Raw genomic sequence first — 27,585 nt, forward strand, 5'->3', positions numbered from 1 at the left:
CAGTCCACCGATAGCACCACCAGGCCATTGTGGAGCCTGCCTTGATATTTACCCATCCTAGCAGGTGCTGATGACCTGACTGGAGTTTGGTGGACCTGACTCAATTCTACCCCTTCCCCCAGAGCAGAAATCACTTCATATCAGCTACTTACCCCAGTAACAAAATTCTGGCCCCAGGAATCAGTGACATAGTGGAGATAATTGTAAGGTATTGGCCAGGACAGATTCGTTTGTGCAGAGCGAAAAGTGTAGGTATTTTTATGGCAATCCACTGATTATCATGCTTATCTCATCTTTTGTTAGTCTAAAGATTATCCTTCATTTAATCCATAGTGTTTAATTTGTTGTAAACTCAAGTGTAATGGAGTAAGCATAATTGCCAGTTGACAGTGTCAGAGGTCTGATGGTGGAAACATTAACTTGCTCATCCTGACAGAGTAGGCATATTACATACCAACTGGTTTTAAAAGATCCATTTGTCAATGAATTATGATTCAAGTATCTGTGGAGCTTTGCTAGCAGTATGGGTGGCATCACAGGTTCCAGGTTCGATTCCACCCTTGGGCACTGTCTGTGTCGAGTTTGCACATTCCCCCAATTTCTACGTGGGTTTCCTTTGGGTGCTCCAGTTTCCTCCCACAGTCCAAAGATGTCTCGATGAATGGCCATGGGAAATTTCCCATTGTGTCCAAGGATATGCAGGCTAGGTGGGTTAACCATGGGAAATGCATGGTCACAGGTATGGAGGAGAAGGTGGGATATTCTTCAGAGGGTTGGTACAGACTCTATGGGCCAAATGACCTCCGTCTACATTGTAAGGATTCTCATAGAATCCCAACTGTGTGGAAGCAGGCCATTCGGCCCATCATCAAATTCTATGATTCTATTCTCTGAACGTAGGACAATAGACAATAGGTGCAGGAATAGGCCATTCTGCCCTTCGAGCCTCCACCATCATTCATTATGATCATGGCTGATCATCCTCAATCAGTATCCTGTTCCTGCCTTATTTCCATAACCCTTGATTCCACTATCCTTGAGAGCTCTATCCAACTCTTTCGTAAACGAATCCAGAGACTGGGACTCCACTGCCTTCTGGGGCAGAGCATTCCACACACCCACCACTCTCTGGGTGAAGAAGTTTCTCCTCATCTCTGTCCTAAATGGCCTACCCTTATTTGTAAGCTATGTCCTCTGGTTCGGGACTCACCCATCAGCGGACACATGTTTCCTGCCTCCAGAGTGTCCAATCCTCTAATAATCTTATACGTCTCAATCAGATCCCCCCTCAGTCTTCTAAACTCAAGGGTATACAAGCCCAGTCGCTCCAATCTTTCAACATAAGATAGTCCTGCCATTCCAGGAATTGACCTTGTGAACCTACGCTGCACTCCCTCAATAGCCAGAATCAATCCTGTTTTCTTCACAGTGGTGAGGAAGAGTGGGAGAGAAACTATGCCACTGACTCTGTTACCAAGTCTCTTTGATTACACGAAAATGTCAAGTCTTGTCTAAAAGGTGGGTTTTAATTCACAGGCCCTGCTGAGGTCACCCGACACACGTGCACAGGCCTTTCTCGGAACTTCTTCACTCGTTCATAACTTTTGTTCATTGCACAAACAATGTCAAGTGGTCCCTGAGGTGCAGGAGTTCATGAAGATACTCGAAGGTCATGTACAAGGAAACTGCCGAGCACGAGATTCCGAGAGAAAGGAGAAGGTATGAATATGTGTCACCTACAAGATTTACTGGTCTGTTCTAGTTTACAATGCTTACCCCTAATGGCCGTATTTATCCAGAATTACTGAAGTGTTGTTGGCACAGAAGGAGACCATTTGGCACATTGTATCCTATAATTAAAATGTTAATAATTATAATAACAAATACGTCTGAATATATGAAGCAAACTTTGTTTAACTGGCATCTTAATTAACTGCCGCTCTTGATAAACCGGCATTAAGTATACCAAAAATACCGAAGTTAAAAATCACACAACACCAGGTTATAGTCCACCAGGTTTAATTGGGAGCACACTAGCTTTCGGAGCGACGCTCCTTCATCAGGTGATAGTCCCTCCGAAAGCTAGTGTGCTCCCAATTAAACCTGTTGGACTATAACCTGGTGTGGTGTGATTTTTAACTTTGTCCACCCCAGCCCAACACCGACATCTCCGAATAAAAAATACCGAAGTTCACTACTATCACAGTGTTCGAGTAGTCAGTTGAGGGAGCAAGTGAGAAGGGTCTCCACCTTTAAGTTTTATTTAAGGCAAGGTTGCCTTGTTATTTAAGTCATTTATACTGTACATAAAGTATAATAGTGATTTGTAATCCCACTTTGTTTATTTTCATTGGTGTTTGTGTAGACCTCTTGATCAATTGCTACTCTCCTGGTCCCAGAGGTAAAAGAAAGTGTGATGTTCCTTTGATGAGAATAGAATCTTTGTATTTTTTGACTTGGTATCTTGTTCCATGTTAACATTTGATTAAGAAAGCAGATTTTATATGCACCCAGCATCGTTGGTTATAGAACAGAAGAAGGCCATTTGGCCTTTGCTGTCCAACATATCCGTCTGCTATACCCATCCCTGGGAGAAACTGAGGACTGCAGATGCTGGAGAGTCAGAGTAGAAAAGTGTGGTGCTGGAAAAGCAACGCAGGTCAGGCAGCATGCGAGGAGTAGGAGAGTCGACACTTTGGGCAAAAGCACTTCATCAGGAATGAGGGTGGGAGGCAAGGAAAGGAGGTTGGGGTGGGGCTGGGGAAAGATAGCTGGGAAGGCGATAGGTAGATGTAGATGGGGGTGATTGTGATAGGTTAGTGGGAAAGAAGATGGACGGTTAAGGCAGGTCAAGAGGGCAGGGCTGAGTTGGAGGGTTGGATCTGGGATGAGGTGGGGAGGGGAGATTTGAAAACTAGTGAAGTTGATAATGATGCCCTGTGGTTGAAGGGTCCCAAGTCAGAAGATGAGGCATTCTTCCTCCAGTTGTAGGGTGGTTTAGATTTGACGATAGAGGAGCCCCAGGGATTACATGTCCTTAGTGGAGTGGGAAGGGGAGTTGAAGTGGTCGGCCACAGGGCGGTGGGATTGTTTGGTGTGTATGTTCGAAAGATGTTCTCTGAAATGCTCTGTGAGTTGGTGTCCTGTCTCCTTGATGTAGAGGAGACCACATCGAGGGAAGCTAATACAGTAGATGAGGTGGGTGGATGTACAGGAAAACCTCTGCTGGATGGGGAAAGATCCTTTGGGGCCTTGGATGGAAATGAATGGGGAGATGTGGGCGCTGGTTTTACATCTCTTACAGTGACAGGGGAAGGTTCCATGTGTGGACCTAAAGAGAGTCGTGGAGGGAATAATCTCTGCAGAGGGCAGATAGGGCTGGGGAGGGAAATATACCTCTGGTGGTGGGGCCTGATTGTAGGTGGCGGAAATGGCGGAGGATAATGCGCTGTCTCTGGAAATTAGTGGGATGGAAGGTGAGGGGGGGGATGTGGGTTCTGTCCTTGTTGCAGTTGGAAGGGTGGAGTTCAAGGGCCCCACCCCCACCCTCCTATTTATCTCTCAGGCCCCTTCCCCCCACTACATTCCTGATGAAGGGCTAATGCCCGAAATATCGACTCTCCTGCTCCTCAAAGTTATGGACTAGGCCAGGCCCCTCAAAACATTTGAAGAATGTAGCCCAGACCCTAACTTTGCTATTTGATTTAAGCAGGTGTACAGTCGATATTCCAGGAGAGAACCAGCTGGTCAGGCTAATTTATTTTAAGCAAAACAGTTTGTTTATACTACTATGGAATGAAACACAAAGAACAGAAAATAGAATACCGGATAACTTTATCCTATCCAAGAACCCGACAGACTATCCTGACTTGATGGTTTTCCAAAATACTTGCAGCAGTCCCAATAAACAAACCCCTTAGCACAAAGAGTAAAAATCAAACAAAGGCTTACAGGTTTTAAGTCAGAGGAGAATTCAGCAGCCTTTTTCACACATCCCCTGCTGCAACCAACTCTAATTTAAACAAAGGTTAGCTACACAGCTAGCTGGCCACTCCCCTTTGATTATGCTAGATTTTTTAAAGACATGAAAGCCGTAGGCCAGAGGCATTATCTGTTAGGGGTAAGCAAAAGGGCCCCAATAAACCATTCAAACCCAGCCTAGTTGAAGCCTGGCCAATTACCCCCCTCTCTGGAAAGAAAACTCAAGGGCACAGTAACTTCGAGAAAGTGACAAAACTGGTCCTTCGGATGCTGCCTGACCTGCTGCGCTTTTCCAGCGCCACACTTTTTGACTCTGTACCCACTCCCACTAAAGAAAGGTTAATTAAAGGGGATTAATTCCAACATGCACCAAAATAAAAAGAGAACATCAGGTTAAAATTGACAAAGTATAATTGTTAAATCTCAATAATTATGACACCAAAGAGTAATATAATGCAGTCTTGTGATGTGAGGGAGTAGTGCAGATGCTCTGGGTTCAAGTCCCACTCCAGGACCTGATAAAGCAAGATGCTTTAGGTTATGTGGATTAGCCATGCTAAATAACCTATATTGTCCAGGGATGTACAGGCTAGGTGGATTAGCCATGGCAAATGCAGAGTTCCAGGGATCGGGTAGTGGATCTGTATGGATTTGATGGGCCTAATGGCTTGCTTCCATGCTGTAGGGATTCTATGATTCTATGAATAACTTGGTCAAAGAGGTTGAGTATCACCATGTGAATCCCCGGGATACGCTGACACAGGCAGTCGCAGTCCGTCGTGCTTGAAACAGAGTGCTCCACCTCCAATTTCTGGTCTCAGGCTAGCAGGAAAATACACTTATGGAAACAGATTTTTGATTTGATTTATTATTGTCACATGTACCTAGGTACAGTGAAAAGATTTGCTTTGCGTGCAGTACAGGCAGATCATACCATATAAAGTACATTAGGGTAATAGAACAGAGCAAGGAATACAATGTTACAGCTGCAGAGAAGGTGCAGAAAGAGCAAGAGCAAGATTAAATTTAAAATTTGAGGGGCCCATTCAGATGTAAAGATGTTCTTTGTCTGCTCCATACACCACTGTGTGAGGACAATGGAATAAACTCTTTAACCTTTAGAAAGAATCTGTATTGACCTGCAGAAAAAAATACCAGGTCATTCTGTTTCAAAATCTTGTATGATGTTTAGAAGTCTTATCACTGTTCATAAATCTTGTGGTCTTCCTCTTTTTTAAAACACAACAAATTTTAGATGCTGGAAATCTGAAATAAAAACAGACAGTGCTGGAGAAACTCAGCAGGTCTGGCAGTATTTATGGGGAGAGAAGCAAAGTTAAGGTTTGGAGTCTGATGTGACTCTTCTTCAGAAGAGGTCCTGAAAGAAGTTGGAAATGTTGACTCTGTTTCTCTCTCCACCAGTGCTGTCAGACCTGCTGAGCTTTCCAGTTCTTTCTGTTTTAATGTGATCTTTCTCAGCTTGTGTGTCACACACAATCTGTCCCATAGACTGGTTGCCACTTCATGATTCTTTTTCGGATTTGTGCAGCAAGTCCATTCTTAAAGATTTGTGCTTACTGAGCCAATATGTATTTAGTGAACCTGTCTCATCTTAAAGTAACAGGCATATCTCCATTGGGTTGATTTTACCAATTTTATAGCACAGCACCCTCCCTGCGAGACATTCCCAGGAAGGGAGTAAAATTCCACCAAATGTGTTCAACATCTATAATCGATAACCAGAGGACACAAAATTTCAAAAGAGTCAGAAGAAGCAATCTTATGATCCTAGCTGATGGCAAATTAGATGACAGAGTGAAACCTGGCTTCATAGACCATTTTTTTTTCAGTTACAGTAGGCATCATGGTGGTTGGTGATTGGGGATATTCACACAAAGCTGGCAAGAACTTTGACAAAAGAACTCAAAATTCATTATGGATCAGACCAAACTCCCTCAATTTATATTAAGAAGATAGCCTAGCTTTTTCTTATTTTAAAGTGACAGGCATTGCATTCCTGATGCTCAAACACCAAATCTTGAAGCAAAATGCACTTTATTCTTACATTATAGTTAAAATGCAATGCAAGACAGAAGAAATTGGAATAACTTAACAGAATAATAGATTATTTAACAACAAACAGTAACTGTTCCAATATAGTAACATCCCATAAACACATCCTTGGCAAAGGCAAATTCAGCAATTCAGTTGGGTGCGGGGTGCGCGGTTCTGTGCTCCCCACCTGAAACCTGATACTTCTGAACTCAAACAAGTGGATAGCCCTGGTCTGTTTCACCTAAATAGAAGTTCAACTTTGTAAACAGGTAGCTGGCTAGATCAAATCACATGACATTTTGGAAATGATATTCTTCGTTCATTGCTCCAAATGTCTTTCTGACCTCTTCTTTAAAAAATAAATTCACAGAAACAAAATGACACACCTATTTCACCCCAAACTTAAAATCCAAATTCCCAAACGATATTAATGTATTATCCACCATTTGCACAACGTTAAGGATTTTATACAGCTAGTGGATAGGATTTCGGGTGCAGTTCTAGGATGGTAGATGCCGATTAATTAGTAGCTGTCAAAAGAGAATCCGATATATGTCCAAAGGAGAAAATGTTGCAGAGACGTGGGGAGTGGGAGGATTGGACTAATTAAATTGCACTTCAAAAAGTCAGCCAATGGGCCAAGTGGACTATTCCTGTGCTGTACTCTATATGCTCATGGTTCTCCTTGAAGTTAAAAGTAATGTTAATCATAATTCACTGCCATTTTACTTGTCGATAGAAGATTGTTTGCAAGATTTATTATTTAAAATCTTTGTACTGTGAATGTAATTTACTTATAAACCTTAAGGTGTTTTGTGCACTCCTTTGAAGGTTGGGATAAAATATCACCACTGAGCTGCGGGATCTATAATGATTACAAATCTTGTATCTTCTTGCCTGCTATGAACAACATTGTGTGTGAACAAATGCTCTAACTTTATTAGGCACCCAAAGTAACTATTTTTAACAAAGTAACTAGTCCAGCTGAGTGAAAAGTTTGAGGAAAAATTGCAGCATCTAAGTCAATGATTACAGTCTTGACAAAGGACCAGTGAAAGAAAATGCTTGCACAGTCAATCTCTATTAATTATTTGAAGATCGATCAGAAGGAACTAATCAGTCACTTTTCCGTCAGGTGTCTATGTTCTGATCACCCTGAGAAACAGTAAAAGCTTTCATTGAAATGATATGGCATGAAATAGAAGGTGGTGCAGCATTTTAAATATATTAGTATGATGTGTTGTAATTATTCTCTTTTATTCTTCCATTCCTCATCCACAATTCCATCTTAACCTTAGTCTCAGCACATCAGTCCTCTTGTGGTGCAGTGGCAGTGTCCCTCCACAGGACTGGGAGGCCTGGGTTCAGGTCCCACCTGCTTCAGAGCTGGGTAACAACATCTCTGAACAGGTTGATTAGAATTTTGTTTAATATTAATATATTCCCTCATTATCCAGAATTGTTCCTCACCGCCTCTTTATGTCCTGTCCATAATTTGTCTGAACAATGTGAGTTTTGTACTTACAAGGAACTAAGCTGAAATCATTAGACACACTTGAGACTTTTAAAGTTCAGAGAAGGTGCTTTTAACTCTAATTCAGTTCAACGCAAGAGTTCTTCTGCAGTGGTAGTGTCCCTACCTCTCGGGCAGAAGCTCTTGGTTCAGGTCTCAGGCCAGGATGTTGACCATGGGGGATGTGTTTGTCACAGAGCCAAACTGATTGTCAGCCTCTAGATCCTTCCAATAGACCTGATGCCAGGCAGTAAGATAAGGAGCATCTCCTCCTCATGCAGAAGTCAACGGCACATTTAGCTTGCCCCCAAGTGTAGAACCAATGTAATGGAAGTCCATCACACAGCCATTGCTATGGAGATATGACAGACAAATGCAATCAAGGTATCAGAGGTAACTTACTCTAGTATGTTAACTTACTCTATTACCCTTTGAAATGTCTTTAAGTCAAATGTTGCTAACGAACCTCAAAACTGGATTTCATTAGTATGTGAATGATGAGCAGGTCACTTCTTTGGCACTTTAACTTATTCATGAGAGTATATGGATTCTTGAAGAGATTTATAAGTTACCCCACCCCCGCCAGCTCACACAGTTAACAAGGTTCATTGAGAGATTTAGGTACTGGAAAACACTGAGCCTGAACACCAGATGGTACTATTCTGGGATCTGTTTGCTCATTCCCAATCTGTTTCTGCAGCCCAGCAGAGGCAGATTTCTACCTCCATGCCCTCAGCAGGGAGCAGGTCAGAGGTCTGGGCATGCAAGAGACATATGATTTGCAGCCACTTAATTTAATGGTTGGAAAATGGAGTGTCTAACTTTATGATGTGACTGATTCCAACACAAGCACAAAGCCAGTTAAATTACCTCCTCCATCACTTGGGAGTGACCAGACATTTTCCATTATTACAGTGTACCATTTACCATTTTCAGCTGTTAAATGTTCGCTGGGTCTATAAAAGTTGTGACTAATGGGAGTGTGTGTGGTTTATTATCATCTCCAGGTGCTGATGTCCCTGAAAGCAATTGGAAATGCCGGTCTCGCTGCCACAGCCCAGATCCCAACTTTGAATAAATGTCTCCAGGCAAAATCCAGTCTGCTGGAAGTGCGGCTAGCAGCCATTGGTGCTTTCAGACGCATTCCCTGTGAAGCTGGCGTAAGATCATATCTCACAACAGATTATTTATATTGCTGTCCTTGTCTGGAAGGGTTTTGGTCATTCTTGGCTGCATTTTGATTTACCAAGTGTTGATTTAAAGAAAGGTCTGCTGAACCTGTCCTATGTACAAATACCAGTGTCCCCAGTAACAATGTGTTATCAACTGGAGGAGCTCAACCTCTTGGTTTCGGAGTTTGCATAGCAGCTTGCGTTCCGTGTGGCTGAGAGCTGTGTGATTCTGGTGGTGGTATCCCTACGTGCAGTCAGGGAGGGAGTGAGTGATGAGGAGAGCTCGCAGGCAGTGCAGGACTCTTCTGAGTTTACCTCTCACCAACTGATATTCACCTCTGGGGAGTATAGTTAGAATCAACTGCACAGCACACTCAGTGGCTTAATTATACGGGGAATGCAGAAGGAAGGTTGGAAAGCAACAGTGAAAGGGGATTCTGTAATGATAGGAACAGAGGTGTTTTTGCTGTTGCAGTTCTGATTCTAGGATAGATTCATAGAGATGTACAGCACGGAAACAGATCCTTCGGTTCAACCCGTCCATGCCGACCAGATATCCCAACCCAATCTAGTCCCACCTGCCAGCACCCGGCCCATATCCCTCCAAACCCTTCCTATTCATATACCCATCCAAATGCCTCTTAAATGTTGCAATTGTACCAGCCTCCACCACTTCCTCTGGCAGCTCATTCCACGTATCACCCTCTGTGTGAAAACGTTGCCCCTTAGGACTCTTTTATATCTTTCCCCTCTCGCCCTAAACCTATGCCCTCTCGTTCTGGACTCCCCGATCCCAGAGAAAAGACTTTGCCTGCTTACCCAATCATGCTTCTCATAATTTTATAAACCTCTATAAGGTTACCCCTCAGCCTCCGACGCTCCAGGGAAAACAGCCCCAGCCTGTTCAGCCTCTCCCTATCGCTCAAATCCTCCAACCCTGGCAACATCCTTGTAAATCTCTTCTGAACCCTTTCATATTTCACAACATCTTTCCGATAGGAAGGAGACCAGAATTGCCTGCAGTATTCCAACAGTGGCCTAACCAATGTCCTATACAGCTGCAACATGACCTCCCAACTCCTGTACTCAATACTCTGACTAATAAAGGAAAGCATACCAAACGCCTTCTTCACTATCCTATCTACCTGTGACTCCACTTTCAAGGAGCTATGAACCTGCACGCCAAGGTCTCTTAGTTCAGCAACACACCCTAGGACCTTACCATTAAGTGTATAAGTCCTGCTAAGATTTGCTTTCCCAAAATGCAGCACCTCGCATTTATCTGAATTAAACTCCATCTGCCACTTCTCAGCCCATTGGCCCATCTGGTCCAGATCTGGTTGTAATCTGAGGTAACCCTCTTCACTGTCCACTACATCTCCAATTTTAGTGTCATTCGCAAACTTACTAACTGTACCTCTTATGCTTGCATCCAAATCATTTATGTAAATGACAAAACATTCAGCCAAGCAGTCAGACTGGTTCTCAGTTTAATGTTACTTCCAATGGACAGTTTTCCCTCAGGACTACGGAGAACAGTACAGGAGAGGAACAGACCCTTTGGCCCACTAATGCTGTACCAACAGAACTGGTGCTAGACTACAACATTTACCTTGCTCACGCTCCATGAATGCTGCCTGACCTGCTGTGATTTCTAGCATTTATTGTTCTGTGCCAACACATGATGCCTTTCTAAACTTAAAAAGTTTTTGCCTCTATCCAGTTTGTATCCCTCTATTCCCTGCCTATTCACGTATTGTCGAAGTGTCTCTTCATGGAGTGTGAGCAAGGTAAACTTTACAGTCGATCACCAGCTTGGTACAGGATTGGTGGGCCAAAGGGTCCGTTCTTATTCTGTACTGTTCTTCGGAGTAATGAGGGAGTACTGTCTGTTTAATGTATCTGCTTTTGTCATCTCCTCTGGCAGTGTGTTGACTCTCACATCTTCTTTAAACTTGCTCCCTTTTACCTTCAACTTATGTCCCTAGAAATTGACATTTCTACCCTCTGACTATCTAGTCTATCCATGCCTTCCATAATTTTGTAAACTTCTATAAGATCGCTCCCCCTCAACCTCTGACATTCAAATGGAAATGAACTCAGTTTGTACAATTTCTCCTCATAGTAATACCCTCCAAACCAGGCAACATCTTGGTAAGCCTTTTCTGTCCTCTCTCCAAAGCCTTCACATCCTTCTGGAAGTGTGGCGACCAGAACTGCACTTGGAGGGTCAGCATTGACTTTTTTTTAAATGTGTGCTTAAGTCCAGAGTGGGACATCAGATAGAGTCACAGAACTGTACAGTATGGAAACAGACTGTTCAGTCCAATACATCCATGCCCTAAACCGATCTAGACCCATTTGCCAGCATTTGGCTATATCCCTCTTAAACCCTTCCTATTCATATACTCATCCAGATGCTTTTTAAACGTTGTAATTGTACCAGCCTCCACCACTTCCTCTGGCAGCTCATTCCATACACGCATCACCCTCTGCATGAAAACGTTGTCCCTTAGATCCCTTTTAAGTCTTTCCCCTTTCACTTTAAATCTATGCTGTTCGGCTTCGGACTCTCTTACCGTGGAAAAAAAAGACCATGGCTATTCACCCTACCCATGCCTCACATGATTTTATAAACTTCGATAAGGTCAGTCCTCAGCCCCTCACACTGCAGGGGTAAACAGCCCCAGCCTGTTCAGCCTCTCCCTATAGCTCAAACCCTTCAACCATGGCAACATCCTTGTAAATCTTTTCTGAACCCTTTCAAGGTTAACAATGTAATTCCTGTAGCAGGGAGACCAGAAATGAATGCAGAATTCCAAAAGCAGCCTCAAAAATGTCCTGTTAAAAAGCACTGAGGTTTTCTTAATAAAATCCGAAAGAATTGCGATGCTGTAAATCAGAAACAAAAACAGAAATTGCTGATAAAGCTCAGCAGGTCTGGCAGCATCTGTGGAGAGAAATGAGAGTTGACATTTCAGGTTGAATCACCCTTCCTCAGAATTCAGATTTTCTTCTTTGGATATCATTTTTAGAAATCCTTTTCTCATTTACAATTTCTAGTATCTATTATTTAATCTTTATAGCCCTTTTTGTGGGATTTAAAGCACATATACATTTATTTTTTTCCTCAAAAACTTTAATTGTGCTTCTGACTGTGCCATAGCTGACAGGGATACGAAAACATGAGGGAACTAAATATGTAGCAAGGACTGTTTTCTACAAGCAGGGAGGGGCACAGACCTAAATCAGTTGGTAAAGGATTCAAGGGCAGAGGCAGTCTTTTTTTTTAAAGTGTGGATATGAGGTGTCCTACTCCAGAGCATACTTAGCAAGAACTGAAAAGTGGAAACTATTTTTCACTCAGCATGGGCACAGTGGTGTTCTCCTGTGCTGTACATTTTCTATCTACAGTTACCTTTATTCTGACCGAATCTTGTCATCCCAGTGATTCTCTTTGTGTTTCCAGCGCCCGGTGTTAAGACAGCTATATCAAACAGTGGATGAAGATGTCGAACTCCGAATTGCTTCATACTACATGTTAATGAAATGTCCCAGTGAGCAGCTCTTTGATACAGTGGCATTCTCTCTACAGAATGAAAGATCCAGTCAAGGTTGGGAAGTTAATATAATTTTAAAATTTGCAGTAAAGGACCAAATCCTAGCTTATTACATTTTTACTGTTGAGTTGTTGTGGAGAAAATAATGAGCTGGTCCTACATATTGCTATTTAATTTCTTACTGTTTATTTTTATCATTTATTCAACTTTAATAATGGCCCTACAATATTTTAAATGTGGTAAAATTGCTTAACCACGTTTGCTTATTTCACAATTGTGAGGAAGTTTAATGGTGACTTTTGAGGTGTTTGTGTCTGTCTGAAAGTCATATCAGAACCACTCAACAATATTGTTTTAATTGCAAAATCGAATGTTGGTTGAAGGAAGAGTTGCAAATCTTAATGCTTGAAATTAAATGTGCTAACAGCAACTAAAAATTATTTCTATCGTAGTTTCTGGGAAAGAAATGTTGCAGGATGATTCTGGCTGTTAAGAATCTTAGCGTTTTGGCTTGATTATATTTGAGTTGGGATGCGCCGACCCCGATTTTATTTCGGGTACGTTCAAGGTACGGGAGGATGGTGGGTCATGCTAGATGACAGGTCCACATGTTGATACCCAGAAAAATCTCATCCTTCAGCACCATTTGTATGTGTAAGGTCATGTTGCCTCCTGGTCCCTATTAATTAATAAATTACTGCCTGCCCAGCATGCAGGGCTGGCACTTATAATGACAGGAGGCCAGCATCTCTGATGCCAGTTTAAGTCTGAGATGAGAAGGAATTTCTTATCCCAGAGGGTTGTGAATCTTTGGAGCTCTCTGCCACAAAGGACAGTGGAGGCAGAGGTAGGTAGATTCTTGACCAGCCGGGGAATCGAGGGCTATGGGGTAAGGCAGGAAAGTGGACATGAAGAGTATTGGATCAGGCATGATCCTACTGAATGGCAGAGCAGGCTTGAGGGGCTGAATGGCCTACTCCTGCTCCTCTTCCTTATGCCCTAATGCAAGGAACCTCCAAGATAGATTCTTGGCTGCTCCTCCCAGGGTATGTGGAATGACCGGAAGAGCAGATTAATGGAATTATCTTCCAGAGCACATCTGCAGTTTGGTCTGGTTGAATAGACTCTTCTGTACAAGCCATAGGTGGAAGGGGCAGATTGGGTCTTGCTGATGACATGGGAACTCACAGTGCATTTTAACCCACAGTGGGTTCTGCTGGCTCACATAGGAATAAGAAATTAAAGTTGGCCACTCAGCCCTTCGGGTCTGCTCTGCCACTCAACAAGTTCATAGCTGATCTGATTCCTAGCCACCGTTCTGCATTTCTGTATATACCCTAAATGGCCAAGCTTACTTTAAAGTAGTCTCCAGCGAGATCAGAGTGGGAAAAGACTGGGTAAGTACCCCTCTCTATCTGGTCCGTCATCTGATTTTTGGAGGGTGGAAAGTTATAATCAGAGCCTTTAGTTCAATTGATAGTCAAAAGAAGTCTGTGCATGAGAATGGGCGGCACGGTGGCACAGTGGTTAGCACTGCTGCCTCACAGCACCAGAGACCCGGGTTCAATTCCCGCCTCAGGCGACTGACTGTGTGGAGTTTGCACGTTCTCCCCATGTCTGCGTGGGTTTCCTCCGGGTGCTCCGGTTTCCTCCCACAGTCCAAAGATGTGCAGGCCAGGTGAATTGGCCATGCTAAAATTGCCCGTAGTGTTAGATAAGGGGTAAATGTAGGGGTATGGGTGGGTTGCGCTTCGGCAGGTCGGTGTGGACTTGTTGGACCGAAGGGCCTGTTTCCACACTGTAATGTAATCTAATGTAATGTAATCTAATGAACGTTTCAATTAATAAATTTCAGTGTTTACTTATCTAGCAGAATGTGATCCATCATAGACCGAATTCAGATTTAGTTTCTGCAGAGTCAGTAATTATTACTTGGAACAAGACCCACTTTCAGAATTTATTCTAGTGACTAATACTTCCAATAATCTTGACACATCTTTGTTCGCATATGATGAGAAGCACTTTCAATATGTTTAGAAATTGCTCAGACGGCCCAATCTGATTTCAGGAAGGATTGCAGTGTGCAAGATCCAATCCTGGAAGGAACTGAGACTTATTTTTTGATTTTTAACATCTAATCTAGTTCCATGATGCTTGAATCATTGCTTGACAATGAAATTTGTTTTCACAGTCGGCTCATTTGTGTGGACCCATCTGTCCCAGATCTTGGAAACTAATGACCCTCTCAAGCAGCAGATTAAGAAAAGTCTTCCATATGACATTGTCACCAAAGATTTTGACCTAGAACACTGGAAATATTCATCTTACGTGGATGCCACCTTCCAGTCAGGTACTGTGCTAACGTACGTGCATGTTCAGTACTTGCAAGGGAATTGCCATTAATATTCTCTCCGATATCAAATCCAGATGTACAGTCAAATGGCAACAGAAGCAAATCCCTACATGTAGCAATTGCCTAAACCAACAAAATCTGTTTCTGGATGCATGGCCATGGGTTGCTAATTGGAGTATTAAATGTTTCTCAGGTGGTATTGTTTAGAATTGTAATAACTGGTTAACAACCAAAATAGTTTGATTATCTTTGTTTTGGCAAATATCTTGAGAAGAATTGAATAATGTCCTCATGGAGTGAGCAATGGATTTGGATACTGTTGCCTAATACATGGTTTGTTGTGAAACGATTTGTCATTTTGCTTTAACGCACAGCTATTCCAGTGGAGTGAACATTATGAAAGGGCCTTTGGAAATTCCAAACATTCGTTAATGTACACTATGTATTATTAGTGGATTTCAGATTCACAACCTTGGGTTAATGGAATGTTTACCATAAGGATGGATCTGGAACAGCCAAGATTTGAGAATTAGGGCCAGACTTTGGTGGAGGCAGCAGGTGGGTCCTTTCCTGATCTGGCAGCACCCGGCTATGAGGAGAGCGAGAGGGCATATAATGGAATCAGACCTACCGCCTCCGGAGACTAGTCACAGGTGTGAGTGGAGCTTAGTGGAAGGCGAGATAATGGGTATCAGTCCAGTTTTAACGGTGACTCTCAAACTCTCACTCTTCTTTACCTCACACTGACCACATATTGTCTCATCTAAAGCCACTCACTGACTCATTCACTACAGACTATGGACGTACCTCAGGACCCAAGTCTTTAACATGGAGATGCAAATAAATTAAACTTACAGCTGCGTAATAGATCTACGTTCAAACACTCCTCATACAGAAACAATCACCTCTCTTGCATAAAAGAAACTAGAAATAGACCATTTGTTGGAAAAGAAAACTGGTATGGACCAGACTAAACCACCTCAAAGTATATTAAAAAGATATCCTAGACCTTAATTTTTTCTTATTTTAAAGGCGAAGGCCAGGTATTTTGTTCAAGATGCAATTCGATCGGCCAAACTTCCAGTCTTGAGGCAAATCACACTTTATTCATACACACAAAAAAAAAAGAAAGAGGAGGAATATCAACTGTATTGGAAAACTTAACAGAATAATAGATTATTTAATTACCAAACAATAACTGTTCCAATATAATCACATCTTATAAATGCAGCCATAGCAAAGGTAAATTCAATAAAATAGATTATCTCACAGGGTAACTGGAAGATAACAAGAGAATAGGCATATGGAAGATAGGATAATGAAGGGTATGCAGGTTAGTCTGATCCTAGAGTAGGATAAAAGGCTGGCATAACATGGAGGGCTGAAGGGCCTGTACTGTGCTATAATTTTCTATGTTCTTTTAATCTTAACTTTAGCTCTAATATATAGAGGAATAAGGGCTTTCAAACCCAGCTTCAAGACCCAGCAACTGCTACTAAAAAACTGCACCTAAAAATCCTGGTTCTGTGGGAGCTTGACACCACCCATTCAGGCAGCTTCTTTTGTTCCAACTTTAAAAAAAACCAAATGATTCACAAGCGGTTTACTTTATTGTATTCAAATATACAGCTCAGCACTTCTGTTTTAAAACCTGTCTTCAAAAAAAAGGACAAAGTACACCTCTTAAAGCCACAGTATCAACGCAAAAACATCTATTTCATGAAGCACATCATTAGCAGACAATCCTTTAATAATGTCTTAAGATGGTTACTCAAACTACGAACATAGCTTGCTGCTAAGATGGGTGGTACTGTAGCTTTTGAAACTCAGCCAAGCATGCGTAATGGACACTGCTATGAAAATAAACTGTGGATATACATTTGGGTTGGCATGGACCAGCTTAGACCAAAGGAGCTGTCTCCGTACTGTAGGTCTCTATGACTCTATGACCATTGCAGCTCATAGCCAGTGAATCCTGTTGAAACTGCAAAGCATTTATTTTCGAAAGGACACGTGTCAATCAATGCATTCCAGAAACTGATGGATTTTTGTTTCTTATTTAAATGAAAATTACAGACATTTTCCTTTCAGTTTTACAGAGCTGGGAGATTTAAATATCTTCTCGTTGTGGCATTCAAGAATGCCAAGCTGTATTTTCTTCACTTTTCCCAGTGGGAAGTTACTCAAATGAACGTGAACAGAGTTGGCCAATGTAATTGTCAACTTACACAACGCAATTTAATTTCTCTTTTAGATTCAGTGATTTTGTTGTTTTTTTCAAAGCCTGTTAATCAAAAAACAAGTGACTTATTTGTGTCTCCCCATTTAGGACTGAGCATTCCCCAATGGTTCACACCTCCTTTGTGGTGCTATAACACATTATCTTTGTACAGGGAGTTAAGGTTTGTAAAAATTGCGGGAGGCATTAGAAAGTACAACCTAATGTTACTGGCATGGTTAGGTGCACACTACCTGCAGTTACAATAATAGAATCCCTACAGTGTGGAAGCAGGCAATTCGGTCCATTGAGTCTACACTGACCCTCCAAAGACCAGCCCACCCAGACACACTCCCCTGCCCTATCCTTGTAATGCTGCATTTCCCTTGGCTAATCCACATAGCCTGCACATCCCTGGACACAAGGGGCAATTTAGCATGGCCAACTCATCAAATCTGCACGTCTTTGCAGTGTGGGAGGAAACCGGAGCACGCAGAGGAAACCCACACAGATTCTGGAAGAGTGCGCAAAATCCACGCAGATAGTCATCTGGAAGGGTAAAATCGATCCTGGGTCACTGGCATTGCGAGCTAAGCACTGAGCCACCGTGCTGCTCTAATCCACTTATATCCCATACCAGTGAAAATAGCCTAAACTCAGACCGGGAATAGGAATCTCGAAGCCCATCACATCTGCCATTTTTAAACGGTTTCGAATTGACACAAATCTGGGCTTTAACATACAGTGCTGCAAACAGTTATGATATAAAATCTGTGGGGGGAGTAGAACTAATTATGTAACTCTTCCAAAGAACAAAATGTACTTTCCCTGTGCTCTATGCTTCTCTGATCTTGCTGAGATCTCTATATTTACAGAGTCATAGAGCACAGAAACAGACTCTTCCCAACAACTTGTCCATGCCTACCACACGACACAATCTGACCTGGTCCCATTTACCAGCATTTCATCCATACCCCTGTAAACCCTAGATAACCCACTAAAAAGGTTTCCCTTTCTTCTGGAACTGTGCCTTCTCTTAAGCTGTTTCTTTAAGAGAGGATGGATAGAATATAGAAAAACTGGACAGATAAAGTTACAGCCGCAGTTAAGATGATAAAGTCAACAAATTGTTCTTAAATTTGAAAGACATGCACCCCACGTTTTAGTTTCTGGTTGCTGAATTGTAGCCTTCATGTCTGATAATTCCAGTGGGTGTTTCTGCTTTTGTTGAAAAATCTACATGAAGTATTTACAGGAGCAACAATTATATAATGCCACACACCTGGAAAACAGTGTTACAGTTATTGAAGCAGCACAGTTCAGTCTCCGAACCTCCATTTCAGTCATATGCATCACAGTTTGAAACTTAATTTCTAGTGTGCTACGAATGAAAATAACATGATCAGATTGTCACCATTGTGGTCGGCACATTAAAACTGTCCATTTCTGTAACTATTTAGTTTAGCAGATAACAGCAAACAACATCTATTAAAAGTGTTAAAACAATAAAAAGTTTTGCTTGAAGACATTTTATCTTGCATTCATCAGGACAGTTTGCAAGAATGCCAATTTGGGGGGAAAAAAACACAGCACTTATACTGTGCAAGAATAGTGGGCTGATTGGTTGGCAAGTGGACACTGATTTGCAGGAATGTTGCCATGGAGAATACAGTTAATGATCACCATTTAATGGTAACTGAAAGTTAATTATCAAACTGTGAAACCAAGTAGGTTGACTGAATTGATCAGGATGTTGCCTAGAGAAGTGAGCTAGCGAGTGGCTGTCATTTTATTTTGGGTTGAAACAGTCATCGCCACTGTGCATGTTCTTCCTGTCTGCAAAGATCAAAACCCTATAGATGATTGCATGCAAAAATACCATACTGTGAGCCTGACTATAACGTCTATATTAGCTGTCAGCATAATTCTTCACACGCAGATTAATTAAAATTTAGGTTTTAATAGGGTGTGTGCACTCAAGTACAGGGAAGTGCAGGAGTATGGTGAAGTGTATTATGGTGCCGTCTATGGTATGAAGTAACTAGTTTCAAATCTCTGGTACTATAGTAGATTAGGTACAAAAATCGAGAGAGAAAAAAGCTAAAAGTTCTACATTACAGTTCTTCATAGCATAAATTAGGAAAACAAATAAATAAAGTTAAAAGATAAACATTACAATTGAAAAAGTTAAGTTAAAAGATAAACAAATGTTACCCAATTGCAGAATCACATCTAATGTCGGATGCTGTGCAGTGAGCCTTAAATGTGCTGGTAGGGTCAGTAGTTGCTTCCTGTGAACAACTGAAGGGAAAGGTTGTTTGGTATAAGTTCCTTGTGACCAAACTAATGAAGAATTTATTCATAATTGAGTAATGGGTCACCATTTATTATGCATTTTTTTGATAATGGGGATACTTTTCAAGCCTGTGACATTTCAAATGTTATTGTAACACAGTTCACAATGTGTGGTTCACTCTATAACATTTTTTTCTAGACTGTGACTTAACTGGCCCTTCCTGAGGGTGGTCTGACTCAATTGCTATGAAGTCATGGTTAATAAAGGGTAATTTCCAATGTTTATTACAGTAATGGGTCAACAGCCTGAGAAAATATCCTGGTATTGAAGTTCTGCTTGTTCAGTTATGTTGTAAATATTTGTTGTACTTGCACTAATTGTGTGAAATAAATAGTTAGAAAGATGCCTTAGTGTTTAATGAAAAGGGACTTTTGACTGCCCATCTAAGGTTTTTTTTTGTTTGTTTATTGCAGAAACGTCCTCTGTTGGGGCAAATGCAGAAGCAGCCCTCGTTTTCTCTCCTAAGTCCTTCATGCCACGCTCAGCGATGGCCAATTTGACTGTATTTGTGATGGGCTACGCTGTGAATCTCCTTGAGGCAGGTTATATTTAATCAAACAAAACGCTTCCTTTGAAAATGTTACTTAATCTTCAGAAGCATGTTTTGGGTGTTTCAAATGCTTCACCCAAGAAGAGTTTTGATATTAATCTGCTCCCATCAATGTCACAGTCAGGCACAACTAGTTTTATTTAAAATGTTTGTGAGTGGGTCTCCATTAAATAATCAATCAGATTTTGTTTGAACTCCACAAGCTTTCTCAACCAGCTGTGTGTATAAACTACATAGTCCCTTGGAGTAAGTTATCCAGCATTTGTATAACTTTACTTGTTTGTAGACATTATGTACTGATTTTGAGAGCTGTCTTAACACTGCAAGTGAATTATACAATTAACCAACTTTTGCCTTCATCAGGAAAGGGTTTAAAATTTAATTCAGTAGTTTATTACAGTCATTGTTGGCGCTTTCCTCTGTTTGTAAATACCTTTGAGAATTAGACAGCCAACGTTGCTGGTAAAACCAAGTTAGATGACTCAATAATTGATCAAGATAGGGGCAGAAAGTTGTCAAGGGGCATTGATGGACTAAATGAGTGAATGAATAAGACTGGTAGAGGTGGGAAAATGTGAAGTCATGCCTTTTGATCCAAAGGGAGGTAAATGTACTGGTGAGAAGCTGAGAGCTGTGAATGATCAGAGGGATTTGGGATCCGTGCACAATAACTCATCAAGAGTAATAGGAAAAATACAAAATATAGGTTAACTAACCAAACTTCTATCCATGCTAATCTGTTATTGCTACACCATGAGCTCTTAATCATTTGCAATAACCTTCAGTTTGAGATCATATCAAATGCCTTTTATATTGAAACATGAAAACTAGGAGCAGGAGTAGGCCATTCAACCCTTAAAGCCTGCTGCACCATTCAATATGATCATGGCTGATCATCCACCTCAGTCCCCATTCCTGCTTTGTCCCCATACCCTTTGATCACTTTAGGCCTGAACAACTGTATCTAACCCCTTCTGGAAAACATTCAATGTTTTGGCCTCAGTCACTTTCTCTGGCAGAGAATTCCACAAGCTCACCACTCTCTGGGTGAAGTAATTTCTCCTCATCTCAGTGGTAAATGGCCTACTCCAGATTCTTTTTGGAAATCCAAGTACTTCATAGCAGTCGGTTCCCCCTTTCCTCCATAGGTGTTCCTTTGTCTAAAATTCGAATCGGTTAGTTTAAATAAAGCCATATTAGCTCTGATCAAATCAGCTCCTCCTGCACCCCACGTGTCTTCCAACCTGTCACATGCCAAGATTTCTGATGTGATCATTATGGTGTCTCTTTCACGAGCAAAGCTACAGTAATTTTCTCTTCATCTCCCTCTGCCTGGAAGTATCTCCTGATAGCTCCACCACAGGGCAGAGAGGCAGGTCTTGAATCCACCCAATGGGAACAGGGATCAAATCCCATCCTGGTGACATTAATGCCCAGCATCGTACTGGCCTGAATCTATTTCATATGGGGCCCTTACTGAAAAGTGGAAGCTAATCCAGTGAATATTAGATTCCAAATGGATTGTGATTTAATTTTCTGTGGATCCAATGTAGAACTGGGTTAACAATGAAACAGTACACCACTGTACAAATCTTCTCAAAACTCGCCAGTACACCACTATACGTGGCACCTGTAGATACTTCCTTTGTATGGCAGAAGTGGGTATTGCAGATGCTGGAGATTAGAGTCGAGATTAGAGTGGTGCTGGAAAAGCAGAGCAGGTCGGGCAGCATCCAAGGAGCAAGAAAGTCGACGTTTCGGGCAAAAGCCCTTCATCAGGAATTTCCTTTATATGGCTGACCAAGATTCTCTCCTGCTCTTTCCGTCTGCTGTTGGTGTATCTTAGAAGGGTTTACAAGTTGATATATTGAATCTGTGTGGCTGCACATCCTCCTTTGTCAGCACATCCTTGGGGTGGGATCTGAACTTGGGAATATCTGGATCACAAGGAGGAAGGTAACCAATGCTCCACTCAGCCACCTCCTTCAAAATTAAGAATGTGGAAAGAAGAAGAAAGTTTCCCCTATCTACTGCAGAGCCTAAGAACCTCTTAGTTCTATACAGGAAAAAAAAATCAGTCTTGAGGTAAAACAAACCTTCAGAAATAACTGGAAATGTTAAATTATTAAATGCAGCTTTTTTTATTCTAAAAGCATTGAGAATTTATCTAGAGCTCATGTTGTTTTTAGATTCAAAACCATTTTCTGTTACCCTCAAACATACATCACTGGCCTTTCCAGTCTTGATTTTAATAGATGCCGTTTCATTTGAATAAAATTCCTACCAGAGTCAAAGCGTGTGGCGCTGGAAAAACGCAGCAGGTCAAGCAGCATCCACGGAGCAGGAATGCTTATGCCTGAAATGTCGACTTTCCTGCTCCTTGGATGCTGCCTGACCTGCTGTGTGAAGCACCCCACACTTTTCAACTCTGACTCTGCCGTATCTGCTGTCCTCACTTTCTCCTGGGGTTCCTGGAGATGATTAGGGGTTTAGATAGGGTTGACCATGAGAACCTTTTTCCACGTACGGAGTCAGCTATTACGAGGGGGCATAGCTTTAAATTAAGGGGGGGTAGGTATAGGACAGATGTTAGGAGTAGATTCTTTACTCAGTGAGTCGTGAGTTCATGGAATGCCCTGCCAGTAGTAGTGGTGGACACTCCCTCTTTATGGGGATTTAAGCGGGCATTGGATAGGCATATGGAGGATAGTGGGCTAGTGTAGGTTAGGTGGGCTTGGATCGGCGCAACATCGAGGGCCAAAGGGCCTGTACTGCGCTGTACTTTTCTATGTTCTATATCCTCTGTGTTACAGTGAGACATTCCACACTCCAGTAAGCAACCACCTTTCTGCTCAAAGCTATTGAATGAATAGCTTTGTTGCTTACCTTTTTAGATGGCTTCCAAATTTGGGATTGTATGAAGCCTACTGTTCATGTGCTGATCTCTGACTCCCCGTTTGCAAATTGCAATGCCAAATAGTGTGAAAAATAGTTTGTGTGTGGTGCTGGAAAAGCACAGCAGGTCAGGCAGCATCTGAGGAGCAGGAGAATCAACGTTTCCAGCATAAACCCTTCAACGGGAAGCTGAGAAATAGGCCCGGATTTTTCAAAAAAGCCAGTGAAAGGCTTCAAAACTGTATAGCTGACTCAGAACTAACTTTGCCCACTACTTTTGTAGTTTTTTTTAAAGAAAGGGATGCATCCTACTTGCAGCCCTAGAGTCTCAATACATTTCAGTGCAGGAGGAGTCAGGGAGCAGAGAAAGGCTGCTTTGAAAGGCTACCTCAGATCAGCGATCAGGCAGCTGGCTGTCAGACTAACCCCAACACCCACATAAATCATTTCACATTCTGCAGATACATGCAAACAGGTTCTGCATGCTGTGCTTGCTGAAGCAATTAGTTTCACCACCTTCTCCGTGAAAAATCCATATTGGCAGGACTTGGCGATTTCCTGGTCAGTGACTGAATTAAGGAGGCCCAAAGAGTTACTGCACTTTACTGCCATTGGAAGTGATTATTCCAGCTTATTTGTAACCATCAGTCTTGGGCTTGGTGAGACCACACAAAGTATTGGGCAGTCTTGATCTTCCCATATTTGTCTCAGAGTGCAACAAAGATTCAGTTAACTAATTCTTAGGATGGGAGGACTGTCCTTTGATGCAATTCTAAGTAGACCGGACACCCATTTCTGGAGTTCAGAAGTATAGGAGGTGATCTCATTCAAACATGGAAAGTTCCTACAGGGATCAACAGTTGGGTGCAAGAAGGGCAGGCAATGAAGATGAAGGGCTCCTGCCCGAGATGTCGATTTTCCTGCTCCTTGGATGCTGCCTGACATGCTGTGCTTTTCCAGCACCACTCTAATCTTGTCTTTGAGAGGATGGATACTCATGGACTTGGGGAGCCATGTTACCAACTGAAGATCTCAGAAATTCTGGGTGACTTGTCCATGCCTGCAGGCCCTTCATCATTCCAATGACACCAAGATTGGGCTAAGGGTTAGATGTGTGCCCCTAACCGTGCTGACACCCAAATGGAAAATCTAGGCTATTTTTACACAGTATCTCGTACTTTGAGGATTACAATCTAGAAATTGCAATTCGCAAATATAATAGGTAAACAGATATTACTCTGAGTCTTGTATACAAGTTTGGTCACCCTGTCATATGAAAGACTTCATTAAACTGGAAACAGTGCAAAGAAGATTTATGAGGATGTTGACAGGACTAGTAGTCAGGGTTGGTATAAGGAGAGGTTGGCCAGGATAGGACTTTAATCATTGGAACGTAGGAGAATGAGGAGCGGCCTTATTGTGGCATATAAAATCATGAGTGCATAGATAGGATGAACGCATACAGTCTTTTTTCCAGGGATGGGGAATTGAAAACTAGAGGGCTTAGGTTTAAAGCGAGAGGGGTAAGGTTCAGGAAGGACCTGAGGGGCAACTTCTTCACACAGAGAGTGATGTGGAAATGGAATGGGCAGCCAGAGGAAGTGGAGTTGAGAGTGTGGTGCTGGAAAAGCACAGCAGGTTAGGCAGCATCCGAGGAGCAGGAGAATCAACGTTTTGGGCAAGAGCCCTTCATCAGGGATGCCAGAGAAAGTGGTTGAGGCAGGTACAATAGCAACATTTAATAAAAACATTTGGATAGGTATGTGGATAGGAAGAGTTGAGAGAGATTTGGACCAAATATAGGCAATTGGAACTAGCTGACCTCATGTTCAGCATGGACCAGTTTGGGCTGAAAGGTGCTGTATTACTGTCTGACTGTAATGCAATTATCTCAAATGAAGTGGCAGCACCCTGAAATCCTGCAGAATTCTGATCTATAGGGAAAATTATTAGGATGTTTTGGTCTCGCATGCACAATTTCACTTTTTATTTGTCTCTCGAGGATAAGTACAAATAAGCGACCTTGCCGATAACATTTTTCATTTCAGGATGAAGATAATTTGCATCATGGAAGGTAAAGGGAGCCAGTGTGATATTACAGTATAACATTTTCTGCTTGTACCTTTGCAGGTTGGCATTAGGGTCGAAAATGCTGAATACCTAGTGCAGAAAATGTTTGGTCACAAACTAGGTCCTTTGATGGATGCTCCCAAAGGTACAAAAGGTTCCGGGAAGAAATGGAGGATGAGAAATCCGCTGAAGACTTCAGTTCAGTCTGTGGAGAAGCTGGGAGCTGTACGGAGGCACCCGCTCAGCAAGTTTGTAGCGGTGAGGCAGCAAGTGGAGAAGGCAAAACGGAGCTGCCAGAACGTGGACTATAGCGGCATTTATGAACTTGAGGCTAAAGTAAGGATGCACTTAATAAAATATCAACTCAAATGGGAAGGTTAAGCAAGTTAAGTCTGAGGTGATCTAAATTGGGAATCTTGGAGAGAAAATACGTAGCTATAGTTAGTTGTCAAACCGAAAAGGGTTTTTCCCCTAGGGTGGGGTGTTCGAACCTAGGGGACATATTTTTAAGGTGACAGGAGAAACCTTTAAAAAGGACATGAGGGGCAACTTTATTACACAGAGAGTGGTTTGTGTGTGGAATGAACTGCCAGAAAAAGTGGTGGAAATGGGTACAGTTACAGCATTTAGAAGACATTTGGGTAAGTACATGAATAGGACAGGTTTAGAGGGATGAGGGCCAAATGCAGGCAAGTGAAACTAGTTCAGTTTGGGAACATGGATGGGTTGGACTGAACAGTCTGTTTCCATGCTGTATGACTCTATGACTTGCATTCAACTGTCATTTGTGCATTTGGAACAAGTATTGCCAGATTTTATAAATCTTATATATATAAATTATTTTGCATTTTACTCAAAAAATAGAACTCCCTGGAAGAAATAAGGCTTTCATTCCTCTTTCTTTCCAGCTGGATACTGCAAATGTTGTGTGTCCTGACAGTATTCCAGCAAAGTACTGGCAACTTGTGCCCCAGAACTTAACATGCTCCTAACCAGTTGGGTGCAAGAAGGGCATTGTGCCTGTTTGAGGGTCCAGAACTGGGCAACCGAATCTCAGAATAAAGGGGCAAGTCATTTAGTACTAAGATCAGGAAGAATTGTTTTCAACTCAAGCTCATGAGTCTTTGGAAGCTCAGTTGTTAACTACGCTTAAGGATAGATTAATAGATTTCTATGTATTAAAAACATTAAGGGATGTGAGGATGATGGTGTTGAAATAGACGATTATCTCACTGGCTGAGTGATCTCGAGGGGTTGAATGTCCTCCTACTCCCGTTTCTGATGCTCTTGTGTTATGAGGGTCAAGGAGAAGGGTCTCTGAGAGGATGGGCACTCATGGACTTGACAATGTGTACCCGACAGTGTGGAATATTGCCCAGGTATGTCCTGTGCTCAAAAACATGGCAAATCCAACCTGGCCAATTATGACCCAATCAGTCTACTCTCGATCGTCAGCAAAGTGTTGGAAGGGGTTTTTGACAAATGATGCTGTCAGCAACCATCCCTCATAACGCTCTGCCAGAGCCACTCAGCTCCTGACCTCAGGTCAGCCTTGTTCTAAACGTGGACAAAAGAGCCGACTGCCAGAGGTGAGGTGAAACTGGCCAACATACAGTTATACAGCACAGAAGCAGACCCTTTGATCCATGCCGACCAGATATCTCAGAATCATAGAATCCCTACAGTGTAGAAGCAGGCCATTCAGCTCATCGAGTCCACACCACCCCTTTTGAAGATCCACCCATCCCTATAACCTGCATTTCCCACAGTTAATCCACCTAGCCTGCACATCCCTGGACACTACGAGGCAATTTACAATGGTCAATCCACCTAACCTGCACGTCTTTGGACTGTGGGAGGAAACTTTAGCGCCCAGAGGAAACCCACACAGACACAGGGAGTGTGTGCAAACTCTACGTAGACAGTCGCCCGAGGCTGGGATCAGGCCCCAGATCCCTCACGCTGAGGCAACAGTTCTAACCACTGAGCCACCATGCCGCCCAAAACTATGCTAAACTGATCCAGTTCCATTTGCTAGCACTTGGACCATATCCCTCTAACCCCTTCTTAATCCTGTACCCATCCAGACGCCTTTTAAGTGTCCTAATTGTACTCATCTCCACCACTTCCTCTGGCAGCTCATTCCATACACACATCACCCTCTGTGTGAAACAGTTGCCCCTCAGGTCCCCTTTAATACTTTCCCCTTTCACCTTAAACCTATGTCCTCTAGTTTTGGGCTTCCCTATCCTGGAAAAAAGACCTTGGCCATTCACCCTATCCATGTCCCTCATGATTTTATAAACCTCTGTAAGGTCACCCCTCAGCCTCTGATGATCCAGGGAAAGTAGCCCCAGCCTATTCAGTGTCTCTCTATAGCTCAAACTCTCCAATTCTGGCAACATCATTGTAAACCTTTACTGGCCCCTTTCAAGTTTAATAACATCTTTCCTCTAGCAGGGAGACCAGAATTGAACGCAGTATTCTAAAAGTGGCCTCACCAATGTACCACAGCTGCAACATGACGTCCTAACTCCTATACTCAGTGCACTCACCAATGAGGGCAAGTGTGCCAAACGCCTCTGTCACTACCCTGTCTACCTGCAACTCCACTTTAATGCGCATGTAGCCTGAGGTTTTTTTTGTTTGGCAACACTGCCAGGACACTACCATGAACTGCATAAGTTCTGCCCTGGTTTGCCTTACCAAAATGCAAACTTCACATTTATCTAAATTAAATTCTATCTGCCGCTCCTCAGCCCATTGGCCCATCTGATTATGGTGCCATTGTACTGAGATCACCTTCACTGTCTACTACATCAGTGGTGTCATCTGCAAACTTACTAACCATACTGCTATATT

The 27,585-nt window shown here is 42.3% G+C and overlaps 1 protein-coding gene across 2 annotated transcripts in view; it reads left to right on the forward strand.

Moving 5' to 3' along the window:
• apoltp (apolipoprotein lipid transfer particle homolog) overlaps positions 1 to 27,585 on the forward strand; it is a 394,813-nt gene that overhangs the window by 67,815 nt on the left and 299,413 nt on the right. For both annotated transcript variants that reach the window (XM_043711128.2, XM_087998023.1), the window contains exons 11-16: positions 1,537 to 1,719; positions 8,557 to 8,709; positions 12,191 to 12,335; positions 14,473 to 14,631; positions 19,622 to 19,746; positions 24,784 to 25,059. In XM_043711128.2, coding sequence (XP_043567063.2) covers positions 1,537 to 1,719; positions 8,557 to 8,709; positions 12,191 to 12,335; positions 14,473 to 14,631; positions 19,622 to 19,746; positions 24,784 to 25,059 — 1,041 coding nt within the window. The remainder of the gene's footprint in view (positions 1 to 1,536; positions 1,720 to 8,556; positions 8,710 to 12,190; positions 12,336 to 14,472; positions 14,632 to 19,621; positions 19,747 to 24,783; positions 25,060 to 27,585) is intronic.

Source organism: Chiloscyllium plagiosum, unplaced genomic scaffold (assembly GCF_037043375.1).
Source record: "Chiloscyllium plagiosum isolate Xiang-an unplaced genomic scaffold, Cpla_swu_hap1 HiC_scaffold_20, whole genome shotgun sequence".
Lineage (NCBI taxonomy): Eukaryota > Metazoa > Chordata > Chondrichthyes > Orectolobiformes > Hemiscylliidae > Chiloscyllium > Chiloscyllium plagiosum.